The sequence below is a fragment of the Equus przewalskii genome, chromosome 15 (assembly GCF_037783145.1).
Source record: "Equus przewalskii isolate Varuska chromosome 15, EquPr2, whole genome shotgun sequence".
NCBI classification, from domain to species: domain Eukaryota; kingdom Metazoa; phylum Chordata; class Mammalia; order Perissodactyla; family Equidae; genus Equus; species Equus przewalskii.
The window spans coordinates 48,941,343-48,964,549 of NC_091845.1; the positions used below are offsets into that span (position 1 = coordinate 48,941,343).

The following is a 23,207-nucleotide window of genomic DNA, read 5'->3' on the forward strand; positions in this document are numbered from 1 at the left end:
GCAGCACAGTGCCAGCTCTCTGGGAAGGGACACAGCTGGCACCCTGAGGGCAACACGAGTGCTGGTTAGAGCTGGGCCCTAAAGGGGCCCAAGAAGGCCTTGCAAGTGCTCCCAACAGGTTGGTGTCACGAAACAGCAAGGAACCAAGAAGGGGGGATGGCTTCGCACTGCCTCGCCCCCCGAGCACTTGCAGAACTAGACACACTCAGGCACACGGCCTTACTGGTGCACACATACGGCACACACAGGCCCATGGTCAGGTGCACAGATGCACACACCGTCTTCTTGTATGTGGGTGCACACACACTCCCCCCACCTCCCAGTCGATGGACACAACATATTCAATCTGCAAGTTGGGTGGCGTAGGCACACAATCACACACACACAAACTCCGTCAGCAGTGAACACACATACACCCTCTCTGCAGGCTCAGGCTCCCCCTCAGGCAGGCACATGCACACTCCACAACCCCTTAGGCAGGTACACATGACCCTCTAGACAAGCTACCTACACAAACTCAGCCTGTCAGGAAAACACGCACTCACAGTCTCTCGGTCAGGTGCACACACACAACATGTAAGTAAGTGCACATACACACACTCACAACCCGCCAGGAGCACACACACGCTCACAACTTCTGTGTCGGCGTGAGCGCAGACACAAACTCGCAGCCTCCCGGGGTCACCCGCACACGCTCACATCCTCCTTGTGAGATGCACACACACCCTCCCACCGTCTCTGCAGGCGCAGGCACACTCGCACGAGCTCGGCGGCCACACGCACACGCACAGCTGCCCTCGGGCGCACCCCCACCCACGCACCCTCCCCCTCGGCCGCACCCCTCCCCCAGGCCCGCGCCCGCGCCGGCAGCAAACTCCGGCGGCGCGGGCTGCGCACACGCCCCCGGCCCGCCGCCCGCCCGCGCCCCTCCTCACCTTTCTCGCCCGCGCCCGGCGCCCGGCCCTCGTCCTCCTTGGGGTTGGTCACCTGGGTGATGATGGCCGGGCCGTCCATGGGTGCGCGGCGCGGCGGCCACCCACGGGCCCGGCCCCCCGCAAGCCAGGGGCGCGGGGGCGCGGCGCGGGGGGCGCGCGGGGCCGCGGGCCGGGGGGGCGCTCGCCGCCGCCGCCTGGGCGCGCCCGCCGCCCGGCCCCGCGCTCCGGGAGAGGCGGCCCGGGCCCGCGCCCCAGCTCCCGCCGCCGCCGCCGCCGCCGCTGGGCTCGAGCGGCCGCCGCCTCGTCACCATGAACCCCGGAGCCGCGCCCGGGAGAGCCGCGCACGGGGAGGCGGAGCAGGAGGCCGGGCGCCGCGGGAAGCGGGAGCGGGCGAGGGGGAAGGAGCGAGCGAGGAGCGAGGGCGGGAGGGCGGGAGAGAGGGAGGGAAGGAGGGAGGGAGCGAGGGAAAGAAGGAGGGCGGGCGGGTGGGTGTGTCCCGGCCCGGGGACCGGCCTCCGCCGCCGCCGGCGCTGCCCGCCAGCCTGGGGGGAGAGGGGTGCGGGGTGAGATGGAGGCGGTGAGTGGAGCGCGGGAGGGGGCGTGCGCCCCTGGGGTTGGGGGGGTCCTGGGAAGATGAGTGAGGTGAGGGCTTGGGGTGTCGGGGATTCCCGAGGGGTTCTGGCGGGAGATGTGTGGGTCCTGGAGTGTATGGGGGTGCCAGGGGAAGAGGAGTGGGGTGAGGGGCCTGGGGTGTGAGGGATGTGGGGAGGAGTCTGGCAGCTGAATGGGGAGAGGGGCGTGCGGAGGATAAGCAGGAGCCCGCGGGGGTGCGGGTAGGGTTCGGCGAGGTGTGCGGTGTGGGGCCCCAGGGACCAAGGTGGGATCGCATGGCTGCGGGAGTGAGGATGGACCCTGAGGAGGGGTGTTTACCGGGGAGGAGGCAGGAGGAGTATGGGGTAGCTGTGTGGGATGGGTGGGGGGAGTCCCTTGAGGGTGTCTTGGGGGAGACGCTGGGTGAGGCGCGTCCGGGCTCAGAAAGAAGAGTCAGGGACGTGGGTGCGGAGGGCAGCGGTGTGCGCAGGGAGAGGCACCTAAGGAGTGGTCCCTCACACCGAGGCAGGCCGCGGAGGGGTCCCGGGCGCTGGTGTGAGTTAGAAGCCGGAGGTGCAGGAGATTCGGAGGGAGCCGGGGGTGCGCGAGGCGGAAGGGTCCCAGAGTGTGGAGAACCCCATGGGATCCGGGGATGAGGGGCCCGGGAGCGAGCGGGGTCAGGAGGAGGCGTTTGTGGACCGGCCTGGAGGCTCTAGGCGTGGGGCACCGGCGGAGCCCGCATCAGCCTTGGGCCCGAGAGCCCGAGTGCCGGGCGGCGGGTCTTCGAGGCCCCACCTCCTGGCACATAGGCGTGTCGGCGTCGAGGGGGACCTTGGCAATGGGCATCTCCGAGTGCTCTTCAAGAAGGGGGCCGGGGGAGCCGGTCTTGGGCTGAGGAGAGGAAGAGGCCTGTGGCGGGCCGAGCTGGGCAGGGACTGTGCTTCTGAACAGCAGCCAGCTACAGTCAGGCCTGGGGCGACAGCCAGAGCCTGAGCACGACGGGAAAGTGCCCCCTCAGCCTCAGAGAGTCGGAGCCCTTTCGCGCCCGCGCCTTCTTGTTCCAACTTGAAACCACACAGGCAGCCTTGTACGCCAGGGGGCGGGGCAGTGCCGCCGCGGGGCGGACCCGGGGGCGGGGCGGGAGCCCTCGGCGCGCTCTCCACCAATCAGGAGCCTTTGGGCGGGCCTGTGGAGCGTGACGTAGGTGGGCAACGTGAGAGGGCGGACAGCGGCGTAGAACGCCCTGCCTCTCCGCGCCGGGTTGCGCGCGCACTTCAGGCCTTGTAGGCATGTCCAGCCCGGTCGTGGCTGAAAGGAAGCGAGGCCAACCCTGGAGCCTGGAGCTGATTGCAGCGAGGGCGCGTGCTCACCGGGAAACCAACAAGCCTCTCCGAAGTTTTAAAGTACACTTTTGGGAGCGCCTGTGGCGAGGGGCAGCTCACAGACCTCGCTGGTCTGTGCACCAGGCGGAGTCCAGTGAGGGTCTTGGTGTGGGGGACAGCCCTGAGACAGCGCTCCTGTTGCTGAGGCAGGTGGGAAAACACTTCAGGGGAGCTGCTGTACAGAGTAGTTAGGCAAACTGTGGATGTTTTGACCCAAAATCCAGGACCTCAGGTGACATCCTGGCTCTGCTTGTGGGTGAGTCCTGGTTCTAACGGCGCCTTTGGGAGGCCAGTGAATTGTCTGGGGCAGCCGAGCCATGAAGGTTGAAGTGAAGGGCCCTTTTGGTTAGGAAAGCAAGCCCTAGTGTAAGTAGCCCAGGCTGCGGGGCATGCCCTGCCCAACCCTCCCAAGTACGGACCAGATTATGGCCCGATGGGACCCGGGACTTCCTGTGTCCAGCTTCTATTCTTCACAATTGTTATGAGGTTATGGCTGGCCCAGGACCCGGTAAATTACAATATTCTCTGAATTCAATTTTTAGGAACTTTTGAATTCTAAGAGGTTATAGAGGGATCTTCCAAAGATACCTGTGGGGGAATTATGGTTCACAGAGATCAGCATCCCTGCTGCCTGGCTGATGAAGCATCCCGTTAGCCAGGGCAAGGTGATGGGAGCATTTGGACTCACTAATCCACGTGCTTGAGGCCTGGATTCCTTTTGGGTGGGGGATTTCCAGAGGTTCTGCTCCCTGAGCTAAGGCTGGAAAGGAGCTCAGAGCTCAGAGGTACAGGGCCAAAGGAAGTGGTTTTCATACAGAGTCTCTCTTGTCTGGCCTTTCCTGTAATGGTGACCCCCTAGGACCGTCCAGTAAAATTTTCCGTTACCTGCATCCTCCACTGTCCTCAGCTTCCTGAGATCACCTCCAAAAACAACAAAAATACCTTCACCCAAGTCTTTGTCTCACACTCAAGGAAGAAAATACCTTGCTATCTTTTAAGTCCATCTTCCCCTTCACATTCTGTTCAAAGTTTCAATTTATTATTTATTTCATAAATATTAATAGGAATCAAAGAAAACATTTACCCACAGCCCTGTCACCCTTCTTAAATCAATCTCTTTTCCTCCATTTCTCCCTGACTTTGCCTATATGTTGACGTAATTTTTAGGTAGCTATAAAAAAATCATGGTTAAAATTAGAAAGTGAGCATTTTTCCACATGGTCACATCATCATTATAACTACCATTATAAATGATTGCATAATACCTCACTGAATGAATCTTAGGTAAGATAGTATCTTGGTTTTACAGATGAAGGAAGTATTCAAGAATTGCTATTGGGGGGCTGGCCCAGTGGTGTAATGGTTAAGTGCACACGTTATGCTTTGGCGGCCAGGGGTTCGCTGGTTCGGATTCCAGGTGTGGACATGGCACCGCTTGGCAAGCCATGCTGTGGTAGACATCCCACATATAAAGTAGAGGAAGATGGGCACAGATGTTAAGTCCAGGGCCAGTCTTCCTCAGCAAAAAGAGGAGGATTGGCAGCAGATGTTAGCTCAGGGCTAATCTTCCTCAAAAAAAAAAATAAATAAATTTGCTTTAAAAAAAAAAGAATTGCTATTGGGACAACTGATTATTCATGAGGAGAAAATAAATATTTACCTCAGTCCTTACAGCATATCAAGATGGATCAAATAATTAAATTTAAAAATAAATAAGTATACCAGAACAAATAGGAGTAAATGCTTTTTTGATCTTAGATGGGAAAGGCCTAGGAGTGACAAAAATTCTAGAAATTACAGAGGATAAGATTGATAAATTGGGTTACATTTGTTCATTCAGCAAACATTTATTGAGTGCCCGCGATGTGCTAGGTTCTGTTCTAGACATGGGATCTCAGAGTTGTCAGAAACAAGGGTGAGGCAGCTGGGCTATCATACTCTCACACTAGTCAGTCATAGCTAAGGGCTGTCATGGGGACCTTAAGCTCCCAGGCACTTTGGGCTCTCTCAGAATGGGAGCAAAGCAGTCCCAGTGACCCGAGGACCGGTGCCAGCCCTTTGACGTCAAAGCACATCAAGCCCCAGAGAGGGAGGCACAGAAACAATAAAAGGGATCTAAAGGAATCTATACAGAGCACCTAAATGTTGGCCAAAGTCACGTTTCCCAAACTTCTATCATGCAGTGTCCTTGTACCACCTGCACCATTATTTAATGTTTTTCTTTAAATTAACTTAGTTTTTATTTGAATAGAATTCTTTGAATAGAAAATCAATGGATAAAATCTTTTTTAAAGAGACAAATGGAAAATGTCGGAAGGACCATGACCCTAAAAAGGAAGAGCTACACAGAGTGAGGAAGCAGAGACTGGGATACAAGGGCAGGGGGACGTAGGACTAGGGCTGGTGAGCCTGGCTCTGAGGGTCCCAGGACAGGAGCAGGTAGGAGGATGGAGGGCAGTGGTGAGAGCAGCCTGGCCTCTCTGGTAGAACCCTGGGGTAGAGCTCCGGTGTGGGAGGAGACAGTTGGACTGCAATGTGGAAGATAGGGGTGAGACTGCTCTAAGGGTGAGGGAGAGGCTGCCCTTGAGGAAGGAACACTGGTGTTGGGATCAAAGTGAGGTGGTGATTTGAGGAAAGGGGACCTGGGGAGGGGGTAGTACAGAATGAGTGTCCCAGGTGCAGGGGACAGCAGTATGTTCCCAGGCTAAGAGGCAAAGGAGAGCATACTCTTGGGAAAAGTCCACAATGGCTGGAGTTTAAGGCTCTGGTGACATGTAGGGCTCACATCAAGTAGAGCCTTGTAAGTCAGGAAAGGTATCTGGGCTTTATTCTGGGGGCTGTGGGGATGACATATTCAGATACATGTTTAGAAAATTCCTATTGACTAATAGATTGGGTCAGGGACAGTGCAAGAGGCAGGGAAACCCTGAAGATGGGGATGGAGGAGGTTAGACAGATTCCATATATTTCAGAAGGAGATGGACAAATCTTGCCTTTTGGTTGGGCTTGAGGGATGAGGGATGAACAAGGAAGAATGGCCTCCAAGTTTCTGTCTTGGGGACCCAGGCAGAAGGTTGAGGGCCCTCTGAGATGCTCTCTGGATCTGCCATTCCCAGCCTGCCCCTGCCTTGCTCTCCATTTTTGAAGCTCTGCCCTCCAGGCTCTGTTCTTGGTCTGCTTTGTTTCTTCTCTGTGGGCATCTCAGTCTTGAGTTTTGTGTTTGTTACTTAGTCTTTGTCTCCGTATGTGCTTTTCTGTGTCTCTTTCTCTGATTCTAGCTGCATGTGCTTCTGGCTCAGTCTTTCCAGCTCCTTCTTTCAGGAACTGGGCCTGAGGATGTCAGGTCTTCTGTTGGGAAAGGAGTAGATCTAGGCACAGATTCCTGGTGGTCAGTCAAGTGGATACAAACCTGAGCCCGCCCACAGGTCTCTCTCTTGGGGTCACCTTGACACCTGGATGAGGTTCTTCCAGCCAGTAGCCCTTCTCTCCTATTGGGAACGAGGCCCAGAATCCAAATCAGTTCCAAAAAGGCATGCTGAAGCTAAGGCAGGACAAGCCACACCCACAGATGTCCTTTTCTTTATTCTTCAGGTGTGTATTGGATGCCTTCAGTGTGCCAGGCTTGGGCCAGATGCAGTAGACAAAGTGCCCTCAAGGGGCTCACAGCCTGATGGAAGAGACAGAGTGATAATCGGGGGTAGCATAGAGTAGAACTGATTTATTCTCCTGGCAGTCCAAGGAGTGGAGATGGTGGAGGAGATGGTGTTAACAAAGTCATTTTCAGAGCCCTCAGTTTCCTGAGTAAGAGGACTTTTCCATTCATAGTGTCCACCGAGAAGGCTGCATCTGAGAAGCAGTCGGACATAATGATGGAGGAAGAAGTTGGGGTCTTAAAGGCTAAATTGAGTTTGGACTTTAACCTGTGGGTAATCTGGAGCCAGTGATACTTTTTGAGCAAGGAGCAGGCACCATTTAAGAAACTAGTTCAGATCTGTAGGTTGAAGTGAAAAACAACTCAAACCAGCTTAAGCAACAATGGGAATTATATTGGCTCATGTAACCAAACCACAGTTACATGCCTAGGCTGGAGTGGCCTGAGGTGAAGAAATGCAGGTCCCTAGGGGGAGGGTGTGAACTCCAGCTGCCCCGCTCCATGACCTCAAGAATCAAGGTATTGTTAGGGAAGCCAGAGGGCTTCCTCAGGCCGCAAGAAACCTTGTCTTGTCTTCCCCACTCAGGTTGCCCCAGGACATCATCCCTAAGAGCTCCTCAACATCTCATCATTTTGTCCTCAACACCCATGCTCCCAAGATATCCTGATTCTTTCTTACTAAGATCCCCTCTCCCCGATCATGTGGATTCCTCCAACCAAATGCCTGTGTCCACTGACACCTGGGGCTTCCTAGCCGTCTTCTCCCTCTGCTCTCAACCCTAGGGATGCTTTTCACCTGTCCCCAGGTGGGACCCGTGCACAGTATCCTTCCCACCTACAGACACTTTATTCCCAAGAATAAGGACCCCTAATGGGCCAGTGGTCCAGCAGGTATAGGCTGCCCCCTGGTGGCCCCCATGTTGTGAAGTCCTTTTCATGTGCCCAAGTGGATGTGGAAGGAGGCCCCTCACCCTGCCAGCTCCTTGGGGTATACCATAGCCAGAGTGGACTCAGTCGTGTCCCCCACTTCACCTAGCTGTCATGATTTGCACTCCTGTTCAGCTTTCCCCAGGGTATTAACAGAAAAGCCCTCAGGAATGTGAGGGCCTGGGTACTTGTCTGGAGGGGTAGAGAGCAGGGGAATTGGAGTGATGTGCCCTACTTGGCAGCCAGTCTTAGAGTAGGAGATGAAACGGATGCTGGCTACTGGTGATGGAGAAAAGGGCAGTCAGCCAGGGGTCCTGAGCATAGAGAGAAAAGGACACCTGGCACAAAGCTGGTGGTCCAGAAGTGTTTGGAGAATTTGAGAGCAAGACACAGCCTGATCTGAGACAGACCCTGGTGCCTTGGGACTGAGATGTTCCATCCTCAGGGTACCCAGAAATCCAAGAAGCCTTCCTAGAGGAAGACACCCCAGCCACTTCTTCTCAACCTCCAAAATCCTAGACCTGCCCTGCCCAGAGAACTTGGGTGGCATAAGGGGAGCTCAGGGGAGCCCTGAGCTCAGGTCCTCCCTGGGAGCTCTGGGTTGGTGGGGAGACAGGGCCCTGCCCTGAAACCCACTGGAGCAGAGTGGGCAGCCCTGTGTGCCCTCAGCCCACTGGCAGGGGTGGCTTTGACTCTTGAAGGGGCAGAGAGTCACAGAGTCTCAAGTTGATTTGGTGACTCTGGAGCCAATGTGCTCCTTGAGGTAGGACTCTACGCTTCTAGCCCCAACGTAGATGCCCCTTCAATGCCTCCCCTGTGTCCTAGGTACCAGATATCACCTGTCCATGCTGGTGGGGGCTGCTCTTGCCTGGCTCTCTCTCACTCAGGCTCCCCAGACCCCAGGCTCTGGCCCAGCCACTGATACCCACTTTATTCCTTGGCCTATGCTTGCAGAGGCTGTGTTGGAGCTGAGGTAGACAGACCCAGACATGCCCGCAGTCTGTGGCATGAGATATTTCGCGGGCAGGTCTGGTCACAGGCACACATCTTGGCATACACAGGTACAAGCTCACTTGAACATAGGCTCACATACATGCCGGGACAGGGCACACATGTGACAAGCCTGTCTCTGCCCAGGCTGGTTTCTCCCACCTTGGCACTGCCTGTTTCTCTCTCCCTCCCTGCCCTCTGGCCCTCCACATCCCAGCCCTGCCAAGCACTACCCTACCCCTTCAGTTTGCCTGGAACCCCGCCTCCTACAATCCTGATCTTCTTTGACCCTCCCTCGTGCACCTGATCACAAGTGAGAACAAGGGAGTATCTACTGGCAATTTCTATTTTTCCCACAAACTTCCCTAGAGGCCTGAGTGGAGAGAGGGCTGGGCTATTTCCTTTGGAACTGGGGGAGGGGAGAATACAGAGAGAAAATAAAGTAAGATATCAATAAATCAGCCTGTCCCCTGACTCCACTTTCCCCTCTCCCTCCCTCCTCACCCATGCGCGCGTGCATGCGTGCACACAAACACACACACTTTTGCCACACTTTGTCCTTCTACAGTGCTGTCCCACATGCACTGCTAAAGCCAATTCTCAGAAGGGCTCTTAACCCCAATGAACCACTGCCATCTACCTAGTCCTGCTCTGGTGCTAAAGTGGCTATGGAAGACACTCCCAGTGCTCCACACCTGAGTGTTGGGCTGGGGCCAGTGGAGGTGTGTAGGAACCTGGGGCTGAGAAGGCCCTGTCTCTGTTGAAAGAGGCCCCAGGCAAGTACCTCCTCTCCCTGGGCCTTGCTTTTCCAGGCAGGAACAGGAGGATGATGGTCTGTTGCCCAGAAGGCTCTGGAGTGGGTGCAGACCAGAAGCGGGCACCTGTCCTGGTCTGAGCCTGGAGATGGGATTGAGGAAGTAAAATTTATGGACATTTTGGAACCACTAATAATTATTTTTTAAATATTATAACCAAAATGGTTTTGAGAAATGAGGGTACTAGACACATGCATTTGACCAGACCTAGAGAGTGCACAAAGCTCCCTAACGTTGACTGTATCTATGAGTCCCTGATGGCTCTTGGCAGGAGAACTGAAAGTGAGTGGGTATCACCATCCTGCTTGCTTACTGGATGCCAAACTCGTCCCCAAGGACCATGTGTCCATGTGTCCCCAAGGGTGAGAGGCTCCCTTGGCTGCAAAGAATGGAGATTGTCTTGGGAAGAACCAGCATGAGCATCCCAGAGCAGGGGTCTCTGCCCCATCCAAGTCCTCACAGGAACCCAGCTCACAGCCTGGAGAAACCCACCACCTGGCAGGCCTCAGGGATTACCAGGTCCTACTGCTGACCTAAGGAAACTGGATCACTCAGGATCAGGGCCACTCCAGACCAGCACTCCTGTTATTCCAGGATGAGTCATTTGTCAGGAATGTGACTCAGCTGTATCTTCCATCACTGCTTCTCTTTGGGTCTAACCACTTATCCTCCTGCTGGTAACTCACTAATTTTTATGTGTCTCAGTTTAAATTCTGGAGAGAGAGAGAGAATCTGTTTGGCTCAGTTCATTACCATTGTTCAGGTTGCTATGGTTATATAAAATATTACTCCAAAACTTAGTGACCAAAAAAATGAACAAAAAATATTTATATGAGTATGATCTGCAATTTGGGCAGGACTTGATAGCTCACTTCTGCTTTACATGGTGTCACTGGGCTGCTTGAAGGCTGGGGGCTGGAATCATCTGAAGGCTCATTTTCTCACATCACAATTGATTCCAGCTGTAGACTGAGACCTCTGAGCTGTTGGCTGGAAAACCTACAAATGGTTATATCAACCATGCCTTTCGTTTACTGTACTCTGAAGTTTTGACATCTTGGGGCCTTGTTGACTCTGGAGGGACTGCCCCTCCCAAGGCCAGCTCATTCCTAGAGATAGCAAAGACACGCCTGGGAGCATGTCTTTCTTATAAAAATGAACAAATCCAGACCCCAATCCCCCAACCACTCCTTTATGGAGCTCTTACACTCCAGGCCAGTATTCCCCTGCCCTAATCGTCCCAGGGCCAGGTGGTACCAGACAACTAGGGACAGTCCCTACACCCCAGAGCCCAGTGAAATTATTCAAAATATTCAAGCCCTTTTCCAGTTCTCCCCTTCTCCATGAGATGAGGAATTTGCAGGACAGTAGGGCATATGACTACTTGAAGTCTGTACACCTACCAGCCCTGTTTTAGAACACACTTGGGGCACCCAGGACTCAGGAATTTCCTACCCAAACAGCTCTGAACCCACTTCTAAGATCAGTAGGCATTTCCTCACTGGATCAAATGTTTCCTGAGGGCAGACCTTGTCATTGGTGATGAATGGCCAAAGGGTGGCTCTTTGCAGGGTGAGGGGTAGGGAGATAAGGGGAGGGGAGTGATGCAGCTGGAATGTACAGGTAGGGGACAGTCCACATGCATGGTTGCTGGGCCTCAAGCATCAGGGAGTGGAGGGAGGCAGGCTGTGGACCAAGAGCCTGGGCTTGGTCATGCTCCAGGGCAGAGCTTCAAGGAATCTGATCATTTTAAATTTAACCTGGTCTTCCAGCCTTAGGTTTCTTTACGGTTTCCTGGTGTGGATTGGATGGAGTGAAGAAAAACCCCACAGCAAAGAGAATCTGGCCTCCTTTTGTTCTCTCGCTTCACAAATGTCAGAAGTGGGCCGGCCCTCGTCCAATTGGCTGTGGAGGTGGTGATGTTTCCTGAGGTGTAGAAGCTTGCCCCTACCCCCAACCCCCAGCTTCGAGGAGAGCCTAAAGCAGCTGGAGCTGTGTCAAGCACTGTCATGGGGCTTTGTCTTTGCCAGTCCTCACAACCTCTCCATGAGATGGAAATTATTTTATAGATGAGGAAACAGGCTCAGAGAGGTTAAGGGGCTTGCTCAGTCACATAGCTAGAGTGCAGAGCTGAGATGGCAATGGATGCCTTTGTGTCTGGGGCTCCTTTCTGTCCAGGAAGCAGCTGCTCCAGATTAAAGGGCAAGACATCAGCTGGGAGAGTTCCCAGATCTTGACTCTGAGTTCCCACCACTATTGCAGACTGTGCCTAAAGGACAGCTCAGAAAATGACTATGTGATTTATTTGAAGAAGGGATGGCATTAACAAATCCAGAAAAGTATTCTGGGATAAATATAACAATTAATGAAGCCTCTTCAGTCTGAGTGAAGACATGTTTATCTGGGGTGAGTAGAACACGATCAGGGGCTGAAATGGGTACCTTTTCTGTGTTCTGGATAATGAGGTCTGAGACCCCAAATCTACTAGATTTGTACTCACTTAGGCCTCTATGTCCTCAGGAAGTTAAACTCAACTCCAGACTGCATATCTGTTGGACTGTTCCAAGAGAGATATGAAGAGATGGAGAGAAACGACGAGAAAGTAAGATACAGCCTCAAAGTTACATCTAACATGCTTCTCCTTTGCGTATGCTGTTCCCTCTGCCAAGGATGTTTTTCCCTCATCTTCACCTTGCATAACTCTTCCCTGCCTCCCAAGGTCCAGATCATCAGGGAGCCTCCTCCTCTGGGTTTAATATCCTGGTCTGTGCTCCCTTGGCCTTTGGACTGATGAGTCAGGAAAGAGCAGTTGCAGGGTGAGAAGGGAAAGGTGGCATGAATGTCCCCTGGATCAGTCTTCAGACTGATTTGACACATCCTAGCAGATTGGGTTGCACCCGCAGATGAGACCATCCCATATACTTCACGGGACCCCTAAAAGAGGCCCTGCTACTCCCCTGGTTTCTCTTTCCTCCTCAGAAAATCTTCCTGCCAAGAACAACGTTTCCTATTCCAATATTGAAACACATTTTTCTTCCTTCATAACTTCATTCAACTTTAAAGTTTCTTTTTTCCCTTTATTTATACAAACATGTTTTCTTCAACAGTGGCAATCTGAAAGATTATTAGATACCCCTCTAGTGCTGTGTATGGCTGAGGCCAGAAACCAGGAAGCAAGAGAGTTTGCACCTCTCCAAAGGCAGCTAATGAGCTGCAGGACTTTTGTGGGGGCAGACCGTCTGGACCACAACCGCTTTTTTTCATCTCTGAGGACCGGGGCTGCTCTCAGATTTAAACTGCTTTATTACCAAATTGCTTATTTATATAAGGGCTGTCTCTGCAGCTTCCTTGTTGGTGTTAAGCTGGTTTAAAAGTTCCAGATGCAGCAAAGTATTCTCAAGCACTGGCAATGGTTGTTATCAGCAAGACTTTACTCAAAATCAACTCAGGAAAATAGCTCTAAACTGGAGGCTGCAAACTGGAACCCAAGGGTGAAATCCAGCCCACAGGCACATGCTGGGAGCAAACGGGGTTTGTTGTTCTTAGTTGTGTTTTCTGTTTTTGCTTGTACAGTGCAGACTCTTACAATGGGTTTTTTTAAAAAAAATAATTATAGAGTTACAGGAACAGTACAAGAATAAAGAATTCCCATAACCCTCTAGTAGATTCCCCAAATGTTCACTTTTTATTCTCTCATATTATTATCATTTGAACCATTTGCGAGTAAGTTGCATACTTACCCCTACACACTTCAGTGAATATTTCCTAAAAAACAAGAATAGTCTCTTATATAACCACATACAATTATCAAATCAGGCAATTAACATTGATACAGTATTATCTAATCTATAGACCTATTCACATTTTTTACAATTGACCCATTCTGCCCCTTACAGCAGAAGAGAAAATTTGTTTTTTCTGATCTAGGATCCAATTTAGGATTATGTTGTTATGTTTCTGTAGTTTCCTTTAATCTGGAATGGTTCCTAGGTCTTTCTTTGTCTTTCATGATCTTGACAGTTTTGAAGAGCGCAGGCCAGTTATTTTGTAGAATCTCTCTTAATAGGAGTTTACCTGTTATTTCCTTATAATTAGATTCAGGTTATGCATTTTTGGCAGGAATGCTCCAGAAGTGATATTGTATCCTTACCAGTGCACCATATGAAGAGGCACATGATGTTGCTTTGTGGCCTTATTGACAACATTAACTTTGATCACTTGGTTAAGACAGCATCTCTAAGGTTTCTTCACTGTAAATTTTGTCCCTTTGTATTATCCCATTTGTAGTTGAAAAGCATTCTGTGGGGAGCTTCTTTGAGACAATGTAAATATCTTTATTCTCATCAAACATTTACCCTCTAGTTTTAGCATCTGTTGATGATTCTTGCCTGAATCAGTTACTGCTATCTGATTTTCCCGGTTTGATCAGTGGGTCTGTTCCAGTTGGTTTTTGTGTGCCTTTGGCATCTCCTCATTATTCTGTGGCTCTTCCTGACTTTCTGGTTCAACAAGATGTTCCAGGCACATCTTGTCCTTTTCCTGCACCAGTCCTGGAATCAGTCATTTGTCTAAGGAGAATTGATGCTTTTTAGTGGACGATGGTATTTGCAAACCAAGATCTGGGTATTAGATGTGCTCATTGCTACTGGAGTGTCATTGATTCTAGGCTCACTCGATGGACACAGCTAAATAAATTTTTCTGTCCATCTACATCTATATCAGTCAATCTATTTATCAGTCATGTATCTATACTCAATCTACTGAAATCATGAATTTATAGTGATACCTCCATTTCCTGTCTAACACCACAAAATTCATCATAGCCTCCTCTCTTCCTATATTTGTAACTCTATTCTCTGACAGGGAGAAACTTCACTCCCATTATTCACAAAACATTTGTATGCTGTGTCTTAGAATACCCAGAAAGTAGCTTCAGAATTGCTAACCCATTCCACTGCAAAAAACCAACTCACTAAGTAGAGTTCAGTATTTGTTTACAGTTCTCTTTGGCTTTTGTCAAACACTTTATTCAAACGTTACTTGGGTTAGTTCCTCCACCCCCAAGTTAGGGTCATTTTTTCTGTCTGTATTCTATTTTAGGGTTTTTCCCCATTCTTGTTGATTTTTTTTTTTTAGGTAAGCAAAACATTAATATGGTCCCAAAGATCAGAATATACAGAAAGGTATACTCAGAGAAGTGCCACTGCCCCTTCCTTTGTACCTCACCCAACCCCCCATCCTCTCCACCCTAGCACTTTAGGTAACCACTCTCATTAGTTTCTGGTTTATCCTTCCTGTGTTTTGTTTGTGTTCTGTACAAATAGCAGATACATGTATATATTACTATTTCTCATTTCCTACATAAAAAGTAACATACAAGAGATACTCATTTGTACCTTTCTTTTTCATTTAACAATATAGCCTGCAAATCATTCCATTTCAGTTCATAGAGATCTTCCTCATTCTTTTTCTTTAATCACAATTTCATATGAGTATCTTAAGGGTAAATTCCTGGGTAACTGGGTCAAAAGGTAAACACATGTGTAGTTTTGTTAGGAATTGTCCATTTTCTCCCAGAAAGGTTGTATCAATCTGCCTTTCCACCAGCAATGTATGAGAGTGCCTCTTTCTCCACAGCTACAACAATAAAACGTGTTGTCATATTCAAAATTTTGTGAGTCATCTAGGAAATAAATGGTATCTCAGCCTAGTTTGAATTTGTATTTCTTTTATAACGTGAGTTGAACAGATTTTCACATGTTTAAGTCTCATTTTAATACCTTTTTTTGTGAATTGTCTATTCATGCCTTTTGCCCATTTTTCTATTTTTTTAAATCTCATCTCCCCCATGTTTTAAAGTTCTTTTAATATTAAGGATATTGGCCTTTATCTGTGCCATATATTGCAATTATTTTTCCCATTTTGTCATTTGACTTTGCTTATGGTGTTTTTTTGCCAAGAGGAAATTTTTTAGTTTTGTGTGGTCAAATTTATCAATCTGTTCTTTATTGCCACTGGATTTTGAGTCCTAGTTAGAAAGCCTTTCCCTACACCCAGATTATGCAGGAATCCACCCATGTTTTCTTCTAGTAATTATATGGTTTCACCTTTTACAGTAAGATCTCTGATCCATTTGGAATTTATTCTCTTGTAGGGTGTGAGATAAGGATCTAGTTTTTCACTGTCCCATGGCTGTCCCGTTGTCTCAACACCATGTATTAAAAAGTCATTCTTTGCCCCAGTGGTTTGAGATGCCACCTTTATTGCATATTAATTTTCCTTATGTACCTAGGTTGATTTCTAGGCTTTTTATTCTGTTCTGGGGAATGTCTGTCTATTCTTGTACCAGTACCACACTGCTTTAATTATAGTCTGTTTCAATGCCTGGTAGGGCTAGTCCCTGAACCCCCACTATAGCTTTTTTCTTCCTCCATATTTTCCTAGATATCCTTGCAAGCTTATTTTTCTCTGTAAACTTGAGTATCAACTTGTTTAGCCCCATTAAAAAAAAAATCCTCAGAGTGTTCCTAAAATTTTGAATTATTTTCTAATGTTCAAAATGGGGAGACATCACATAAAAATATGGATTTCTAGTTTCTCTTGAAAATTGGGAAGGTCTATCAACATGGGCCTTTTCTATCCACATGACCTAATAGTGTGGAGCAGAGCAGTAGCTGCAGCCTTTACACAGGCCTTGTTGTCTCCAGGATGACACAGTGCTAACCACTCCCTCTACCTTTTAACTCTGACCTTCTTCAAACTTTTAAGTTCCCCGCATGGCATCTGAGTTGGTGTCTCAGGCTTTAAATGATCAGGAAAGTTACATACCATGTCTACCTTTAGTCACCCATTTCTCTGTCTCACAATAAAACATTATGAAAGGGATTTGTGTCTGTTTTGTTCACTGCTGTATCTCCAGGGCCTAAGAAGCGAGCTAAGGGCATAGTTGGCACTTGGTCGATATTTGTTCAATGAATGAGTGTTGAGAGATAGGAAACAAGAAATGATCAAAGTGTGTTCTCTCTTCAGAAAACCATTGAAAACACATCAAGTAGAAACAGCACATTATGGATGGGAGTAAATTGGTACAACCCTTACAGAAGGCAATCTGGCAATATTTGTAAAAATTACAAATGCATAGATCAGTTGTCCTCATAGTTCCACTCCTAAAAATTTGTCCTAAAGTATGTTTGCACACAGGCAAAGTGATGATGCACAGTTATTTATTGCAGTGATAATAAAATATGGGAAAGAAACTAAATTTCCTTCAAAAGGGGATGATTACATAAATTATGATTTATCCATACATTAGAACAATGAAATACTATACAGTCATAAAGAGAATAAGGATGCTTTCTATGAACTGAGAAGGAAAAACACAAGGTTCAGAATAGTATATATAGCTGGCTACCTTTTGTGTATAAAAGGAAAAACCAAAGATCCATATTCGTATTTGCTTCTAAATACATAAAGAAAATCTGGATGGACTCATAAGAAACAAATAACAATGGTTAATCAGGAGGGCAGAGGAAGTATGGTGAAGATACTGAGCAGATGGGGCCAGGGTGGGAGGGAAACTTCTCTCTCTCTCTCCTGTTTCTCTTCCCATGACTCTGAGGAGTAGGTTTTAAACCAAATGTCCATATATGCACATATAATGTATATATACGTACAAACACACACACACATAAAAACAACGATTAAACTAAAGAGACAGTAGAGGAAGCCATCAGACCCTGGAGACCACAACTATCCAGGCAGGACTCTGTATGGACAACCAAGTGATGCAGACTCTAGATCACTCACTGGAATTTCATCCACTCTTGCTAGAAGATGATATATTGTGCATGTTAATTCTATTTTGACAGAAAAGGGAATGAAATATGTTTCCACTCCTACTATCTTGCATTCAGATAATCCCAGAGAGCACTTTACAAATCGACAGTCAATAAACCACTTCACCCACTGGAGACATAGAGCAAATTCCAAGATGGACTGGTGATATCCATGCCACAGAGGATGGCCCCCTCCAAATGCTTCATGATAAAAAAGTGAAATATTACAGCTAGTGAAATCGGGAATTTAGCAAAGAAAGAATATACCAAACAATTATAGTTCTAGAATAATAGAAAGCAAGATCTCCTGAAATATTGAAATGCAAATTTAGGAAATTTCAGAGAATGACACGGATGTTGTATATTACACAGGGTTTGGCACATGGCATATGATCGATGTAAAACAAATTTAAAAAAAGAAAATGTATTAAGCTGAGTGCTGTTACTCAAATAAATTAAAGAGATGAATCTGTATCTGTCATAGCATTTATCAAAATATTTTAAACTGGAGAGCCCAGAGAATACTCAGAACTAATACTGTGGCACATAATATTTTTGGATGTATGTATGTCTCAATAACTTATCTTTTGACCTTTTTGGTTTATAGTTTAATTTTTTTTTCAGGAATTGCCACTGTTTGTTTGGAGTTATTAGCTTCCTTTTTAAAAAATTCTCAAATGGCAAACTATTCTGTTTTACACCCTTGCAGATATCTAATGATAACAAATTTTAACACTTTTGGTAGGCAAAATACTGGTGTTTTAATTCAGTATGCCACAGCTCAAGGTTATATATTCAAAGTAGAAGAATATTAATTTTCAAAAAAGTTTAGCATAAACCACCTGAGAGTAAAGATACTTATATACAATGAAAAGTGTTTTCAGTTCATGGGCTTATCAGTTAAGCATACATACATACATGTATGGATATAGACGTGGAAAAAATCTATATTAAACACTACGAAAAGAATATAAACAGCTTACAATCCAAGTATGTCTCTGTTGCCTTTAAAGACATATTTAAAATCAAGATTTTTCAAGTAATGGCAATGACATTGCAGAGAAAATGTTGCCAAGAGATACCCATTGACTTAGTGGCATTTTGTCCATTGTCACAAGGGTGAACAATTAAGAGTGAAGGTCCTTGACAATGACGTAGTTTTGGAGGGAGAGAGGGGAAAATAGGTTGCAAAACAGTGCAAGGAGAATGGCCCCATTTCAGTAAAGATCATGTTCCAGACTTCATCATAATTCTCAATTTCTCAGTAGTTCTACAATTTGAAATAAAGGCTCAATTTAAAAATTTTGCTTTAAAAATTTTAAATTGCTTTTATAAATTTATGGTTGAAGTATTTTTTTACTCTTCTAGAAGAAGCTTGCTTTCTTTCCTCTTCCCATTATTCCCACTAATTGCATAACTTAATTTCTTGATTATTACTGCCCCTCAGCACCACTTCTCTGATGTTTTATGAATTTACATATTCTGTTTCCATAAATAACAAAAATATCCACATACTTATTAAGCAATTGTTAGAAAGCCTGCCCTGACATGTCCTGACCAGCAGGGGACAGCCAGTAGCCAGATTATTTTATTTCCATCCAATTAATTCAGACTCTTTTTGGCAAGGTGCTGCCTTCACCTTGGGCTTGCCCTTCTAGTTTTTGAATGGACAGAGGGCTACTATCCTTCCAGCCACCCGATACCAGAGTTCCTGACTCTGCTTCTCATGCCTCACTGTACTCTGGCTCCTGGGCTTTTCTCAGTTTCTTGAACAATCCAGGCTCCTGCCTGTCCCTAGGTCTTTGCACAATGCTGTTCCCTCTGCCTGGAATGCTCTCCCCTCCTTCTTCACCTAGTTAGTTCTCCTTCTCAATCATCTCTTCCTTGGGGAAGCCTTCCCTCATCTCCCAGAATAAGCAAACCCTTTCATTTCAAGCTCCCATACCACCCTTTATGACTATATGTATGATTATGTTAGTGACTCTAGTTACAGAGCCTTGTTGCAGTTTGCTGAGGGGTGGGGTGTTACCTTGGGAGACTCTGAGCCCTTCCTAGATGGACACACTCCCACAGCCAAACTCACAAGACACTTATGGGCTAATATAAGATGCTTTACAGCGAGGGCTGTGACTTATCAGTGCTTTCTTCAGTGACTATGAAAGTTGGAGGCAGGGGCTTGAGGCCAGGTGCATGTTTCCCTTTTCTGTTCAACTTTTGTTTTCTCTGACATTAATATTTGTCTTTTTTTCCCTTTTTCTTGGTTTTCTCTGTTTTTCTCGCTAATTCATCCCCAAACTTAGCCCAGGCTGTACCTATCTCCTCTCCTTACGTCCAAACACATTAGATGTTCTTCAGCATTGATTTCTTGATGAAGCAGCATTTCCAAGAGCCTTCCTTCCTGCTCCCTATGGCTCGTATTATCTCAGTGCGTGCCGTACAGGAGAGCAGGGTGCTGGGCCTTCTCCATCAGGCGGCCTTTCCTAATGGCTAACGTGTGTACGCCTTCTTTTCTACAGTTTGATGATGTGATTGGCCCTCTAGTGGGTCTGATTTTTCCTGTAGACCTGAATGCACTGAAGGGGTGAGGGGAGTGGGGCGTACAGAGAACCAGCTTCTCCCACAGGTGTCTGCATTGTCATTTCTGGGTCTTCATGTGCGGCAAGATGGAGTGTGTCCATCTAGGAAGGGCTCAGAGTCTCCCAAGGTAACACCCCACCCCTCAGCAAACTGCAACAAGGCTCTGTAACTAGAGTCACTAACATAATCATACATATAGTCATAAAGGGTGGTATGGGGGCTTGAAATGAAAGGGTTTGCTTATTCTGGGAGATGAGGGAAGGCTTCCCCAAGGAAGAGATGATTGAGAAGGAGAACTGACTAGGTGAACATGTGCTCCTTAGACAGGGGCATACAAGGCTCATGGAATCCTCCTATATATCCCCATTGTAATTCTTGTGTCCCACTCATTTCCTTATCCATTCCTCATCAATGCCTTACATTTCACATAAGGGATCTAATAATCTAGGGATTTAATAGATTTTACAATTTGGTAACCCACAGGATTCTGAGTCTGACTTTTGGCAACCTCAGTCCTATAGCTGCCTGAGATAAAAAAAAATTCTTTTAGCCTTGTCATGAGAAGTCCCTTGTTCCCCCATCTTGCTTTGAGCCAAGAATCTAGAATTTGAGCTGCTTGTTCTTTCTCATTAAGTTGTCCAGGGTGGTTAGAAATAACCAGCTTACCCCACAGTCCTTCAGTTCCTTATGCCCTCCCTAGAGTTTCATGGCAGTGGCTAGTCAATCCCTCCCCAAGCCTTGCTTTCATTCCAGGGGACCCACGTTTTGACAACCTGCCTTGGGCTGCTGGAGCATTACCCTCTTAACACCTCATGTGTCCTCACTGCCTTCAGGCTCTACCAGCTGGGATAACAAGTCCAGATCCCCATCTCCTTGAGGCTCTGTTGTTTGCAGTTGTTCCTGATACTAGTAACTAGATCAGAGAGGATACTCACTTTTAACAAACTAGAATACACTGTGGGTAGTTTAAACACAAAATAAATGTAGAGACCCAGAGAATGAGGCTTGATTGTTCCACAGCCAGGAATGGGACACTGCAGAAGAGCTCTAGGGGGTTTTGTTTTTGCCCCAGGGCACAGACTCACAGTGCCAATGCTGAGCATGTGGTGCCACCCCAAGGACCTCTGCCACTGCTGTCTCTGAAGGCTCATGTCTCTCCACCACAGCCCCTCCTCCTCTGCCACTTACTTCTGAATCAAAGTTTTGTGCAGCTGCATTTCATTGGCAGTGCCTGGTCCCATAGCTGCATAGGAGGCTGAGAAAAGTGAGTTTCTGGCTTCTAATTTAGAAAAGCAACATTATAAGATGGAAAATTCCCAAAGTATACCAAGAGTTATTACAAGTTGTAGGGTGGCTGAAAATCATAACAGATCTCCCCTACAAAGTATAAATTTTAAGTCATGATGCAGGTTCCAAAACTCAATTGTGTAAATATAACTTGGTTATTAGAAACTACTTAAATGTGCACTTCGAGTGGAATGAATAAATAAATGTGGTAAAATCATATAACGGAATACTACATAGTTATTTAACTTTTTTTTTTTCCCTGAGGAAGATTCGCCCTGAGCTAACATCCGTTGCCAATCTTCCTCTGTTTTTTTGTAATGTGGGACACCACCACAGTGTGGCTGGTAAGTGGAGTATGTCCACAACCAGGATCTGAACCTGCAAACCTGGGCCGCTGAAGCAGAGCTCACAGAATTTTAACCACCTGGCCATGGGCCCAGGCCTACCTATGAAGTTATTTTAAAAGGGAATGAACTAATTTTATATATATCATCAGTGGGGCAAGATAGTTGCTTCTGACTACCCTACAGTGCTTAGTGAAAATGTCTTGAAAATAAAATGCTTAGCAAAACAAGCAAATAGGAATGATGCACACCACATGATTGCATTTATGAGCTCTCAAAACTCTACAGTAAAATATTAAACAATTCATTTAAAAGATAGGCAAAAGAGGGGCTGGCCCCGTGGCCGAGTGGTTAAGTTTGCGTGCTCCGCTGCAGGCGGCCCAGTGTTTCATTGGTTTGAATCCTGGGCACGGACATGGCACTGCTCATCAAACCATGCTGAGGCAGCGTCCCACATGCCACAACTAGAAGGACCCACAACGAAGAATATACAACTATGTACCGGGGGGCTTTGGGGAGAAGAAGGAAAAAAATAAAATCTTTAAAAAAAAAAATAGGCAAAAGACACAGAGAGACGTTTCACAAAGAGGATATACTGATGGCAAATAAGCACATGAAAAGATGTTTGGCATCATCAGCCATAAGAGAAATGCAAATTAAAACTGTAATGAGATATTACAACTATTAGACAGCTAAAATGAAAAATAGTGATGTTACCAGATACTGGCAAGAATGTAGAGAAACTGCATCTTTCATACATTGCTGGCGGGAATGTAAAATGTTATAGCAACTGGAAAATAATTCTGCAGTTTCTTATGAAACTAAATATATGCTTGCCATACAACTTAGTAATCACACTTTTAGGAATTTCTCACGGAGAAATGAAAACTTAGGTGCCACAAAAACCTAAATGCAAATGCCATATTACATTGTTATTTGTAGTAGCCAAAAACTGGAAACAATCCGAATGTCCTTCAGCAGACAAATGGTCAAACAAACTGTGGTACGTCTATACCACAGAATACTATAGAAATAAAAAGGAACAAACTACTGATACATGTAACAACTTGGATAGATCTCAAGGTAATGATACTGAGTGAAAAAAGCCAATCTTAGAGGCTATATCCTATTTTTTACCACAATGAAAAGAAATTCAAATATTTTTGTTTCTCTGACCCCAGTCAGATAAAAGTTACTCCCAGTCCACACAATGTTTGGCAAAGCAAAATTTGGCCACACAATTCCAACACAACATGTGCAAACACCAATAACAGACTGTTTTCCTGTTTGGAATTTGGAGTGTATTTTCTCACAGAAGCAATGTTCTGAATAGCACTTGGTCTAGTCAAAAAAGTCTATTGAATCCATAACGTACCCATAGTACAATATTAGAATCCCAGTGCCACCACCGTGGAAGCTAACTGCCCCAAATGTATTTTCCCTGAGAAAATTAATTCCAATTTTCAGCTTGAGATGCCAAGAATTGCTTTCCCAGGGAAATGGGGAATCTCCCTCCTCCCACTCTCCCCACATGGCTGAAGAGAGCTTTCCACACATGGCCATTTGCACAGACAACACATATGTAAAGTGGGTACTGATTACAGAGAAAAAAGGAACAATTTCTGTGAATAGAAATAAATATGACTAGAATCTACAAATGGAAGGCAAAAAAAGGTTTATTTACTTGGATTCCATTTATATAACTCTCTAAAAAACAACATTATAGAGATGGAGACCGGATTAATGGTTGTCAGGGAATAGGGATGGTGGGGGAGGGATAGCGTAAGGGAGTCCCTTTGTGGTGGTTAATCTTGATTGTGGTGGTGGTTATGGGAATCCATGCCTAAAACTATAGAACACACACACACACAT

General features: G+C 46.8%; 1 protein-coding gene across 2 annotated transcripts in view; it reads right to left on the reverse strand.

The window, feature by feature from the left end:
• CTDSPL (CTD small phosphatase like) overlaps positions 1-1,144 on the reverse strand; it is a 111,621-nt gene extending 110,477 nt beyond the window's left edge. Inside the window, exon 1 of one of the 2 annotated variants that reach the window (XM_070577272.1) lies at positions 936-1,144. In XM_070577272.1, the coding sequence (XP_070433373.1) occupies positions 936-1,014 (79 nt within the window). In that variant the 5' untranslated portion in view covers positions 1,015-1,144. The remainder of the gene's footprint in view (positions 1-935) is intronic. The other variant, XM_070577271.1, reaches the window with a different exon arrangement.
• Positions 1,145-23,207: the final 22,063 nt, after the last annotated feature.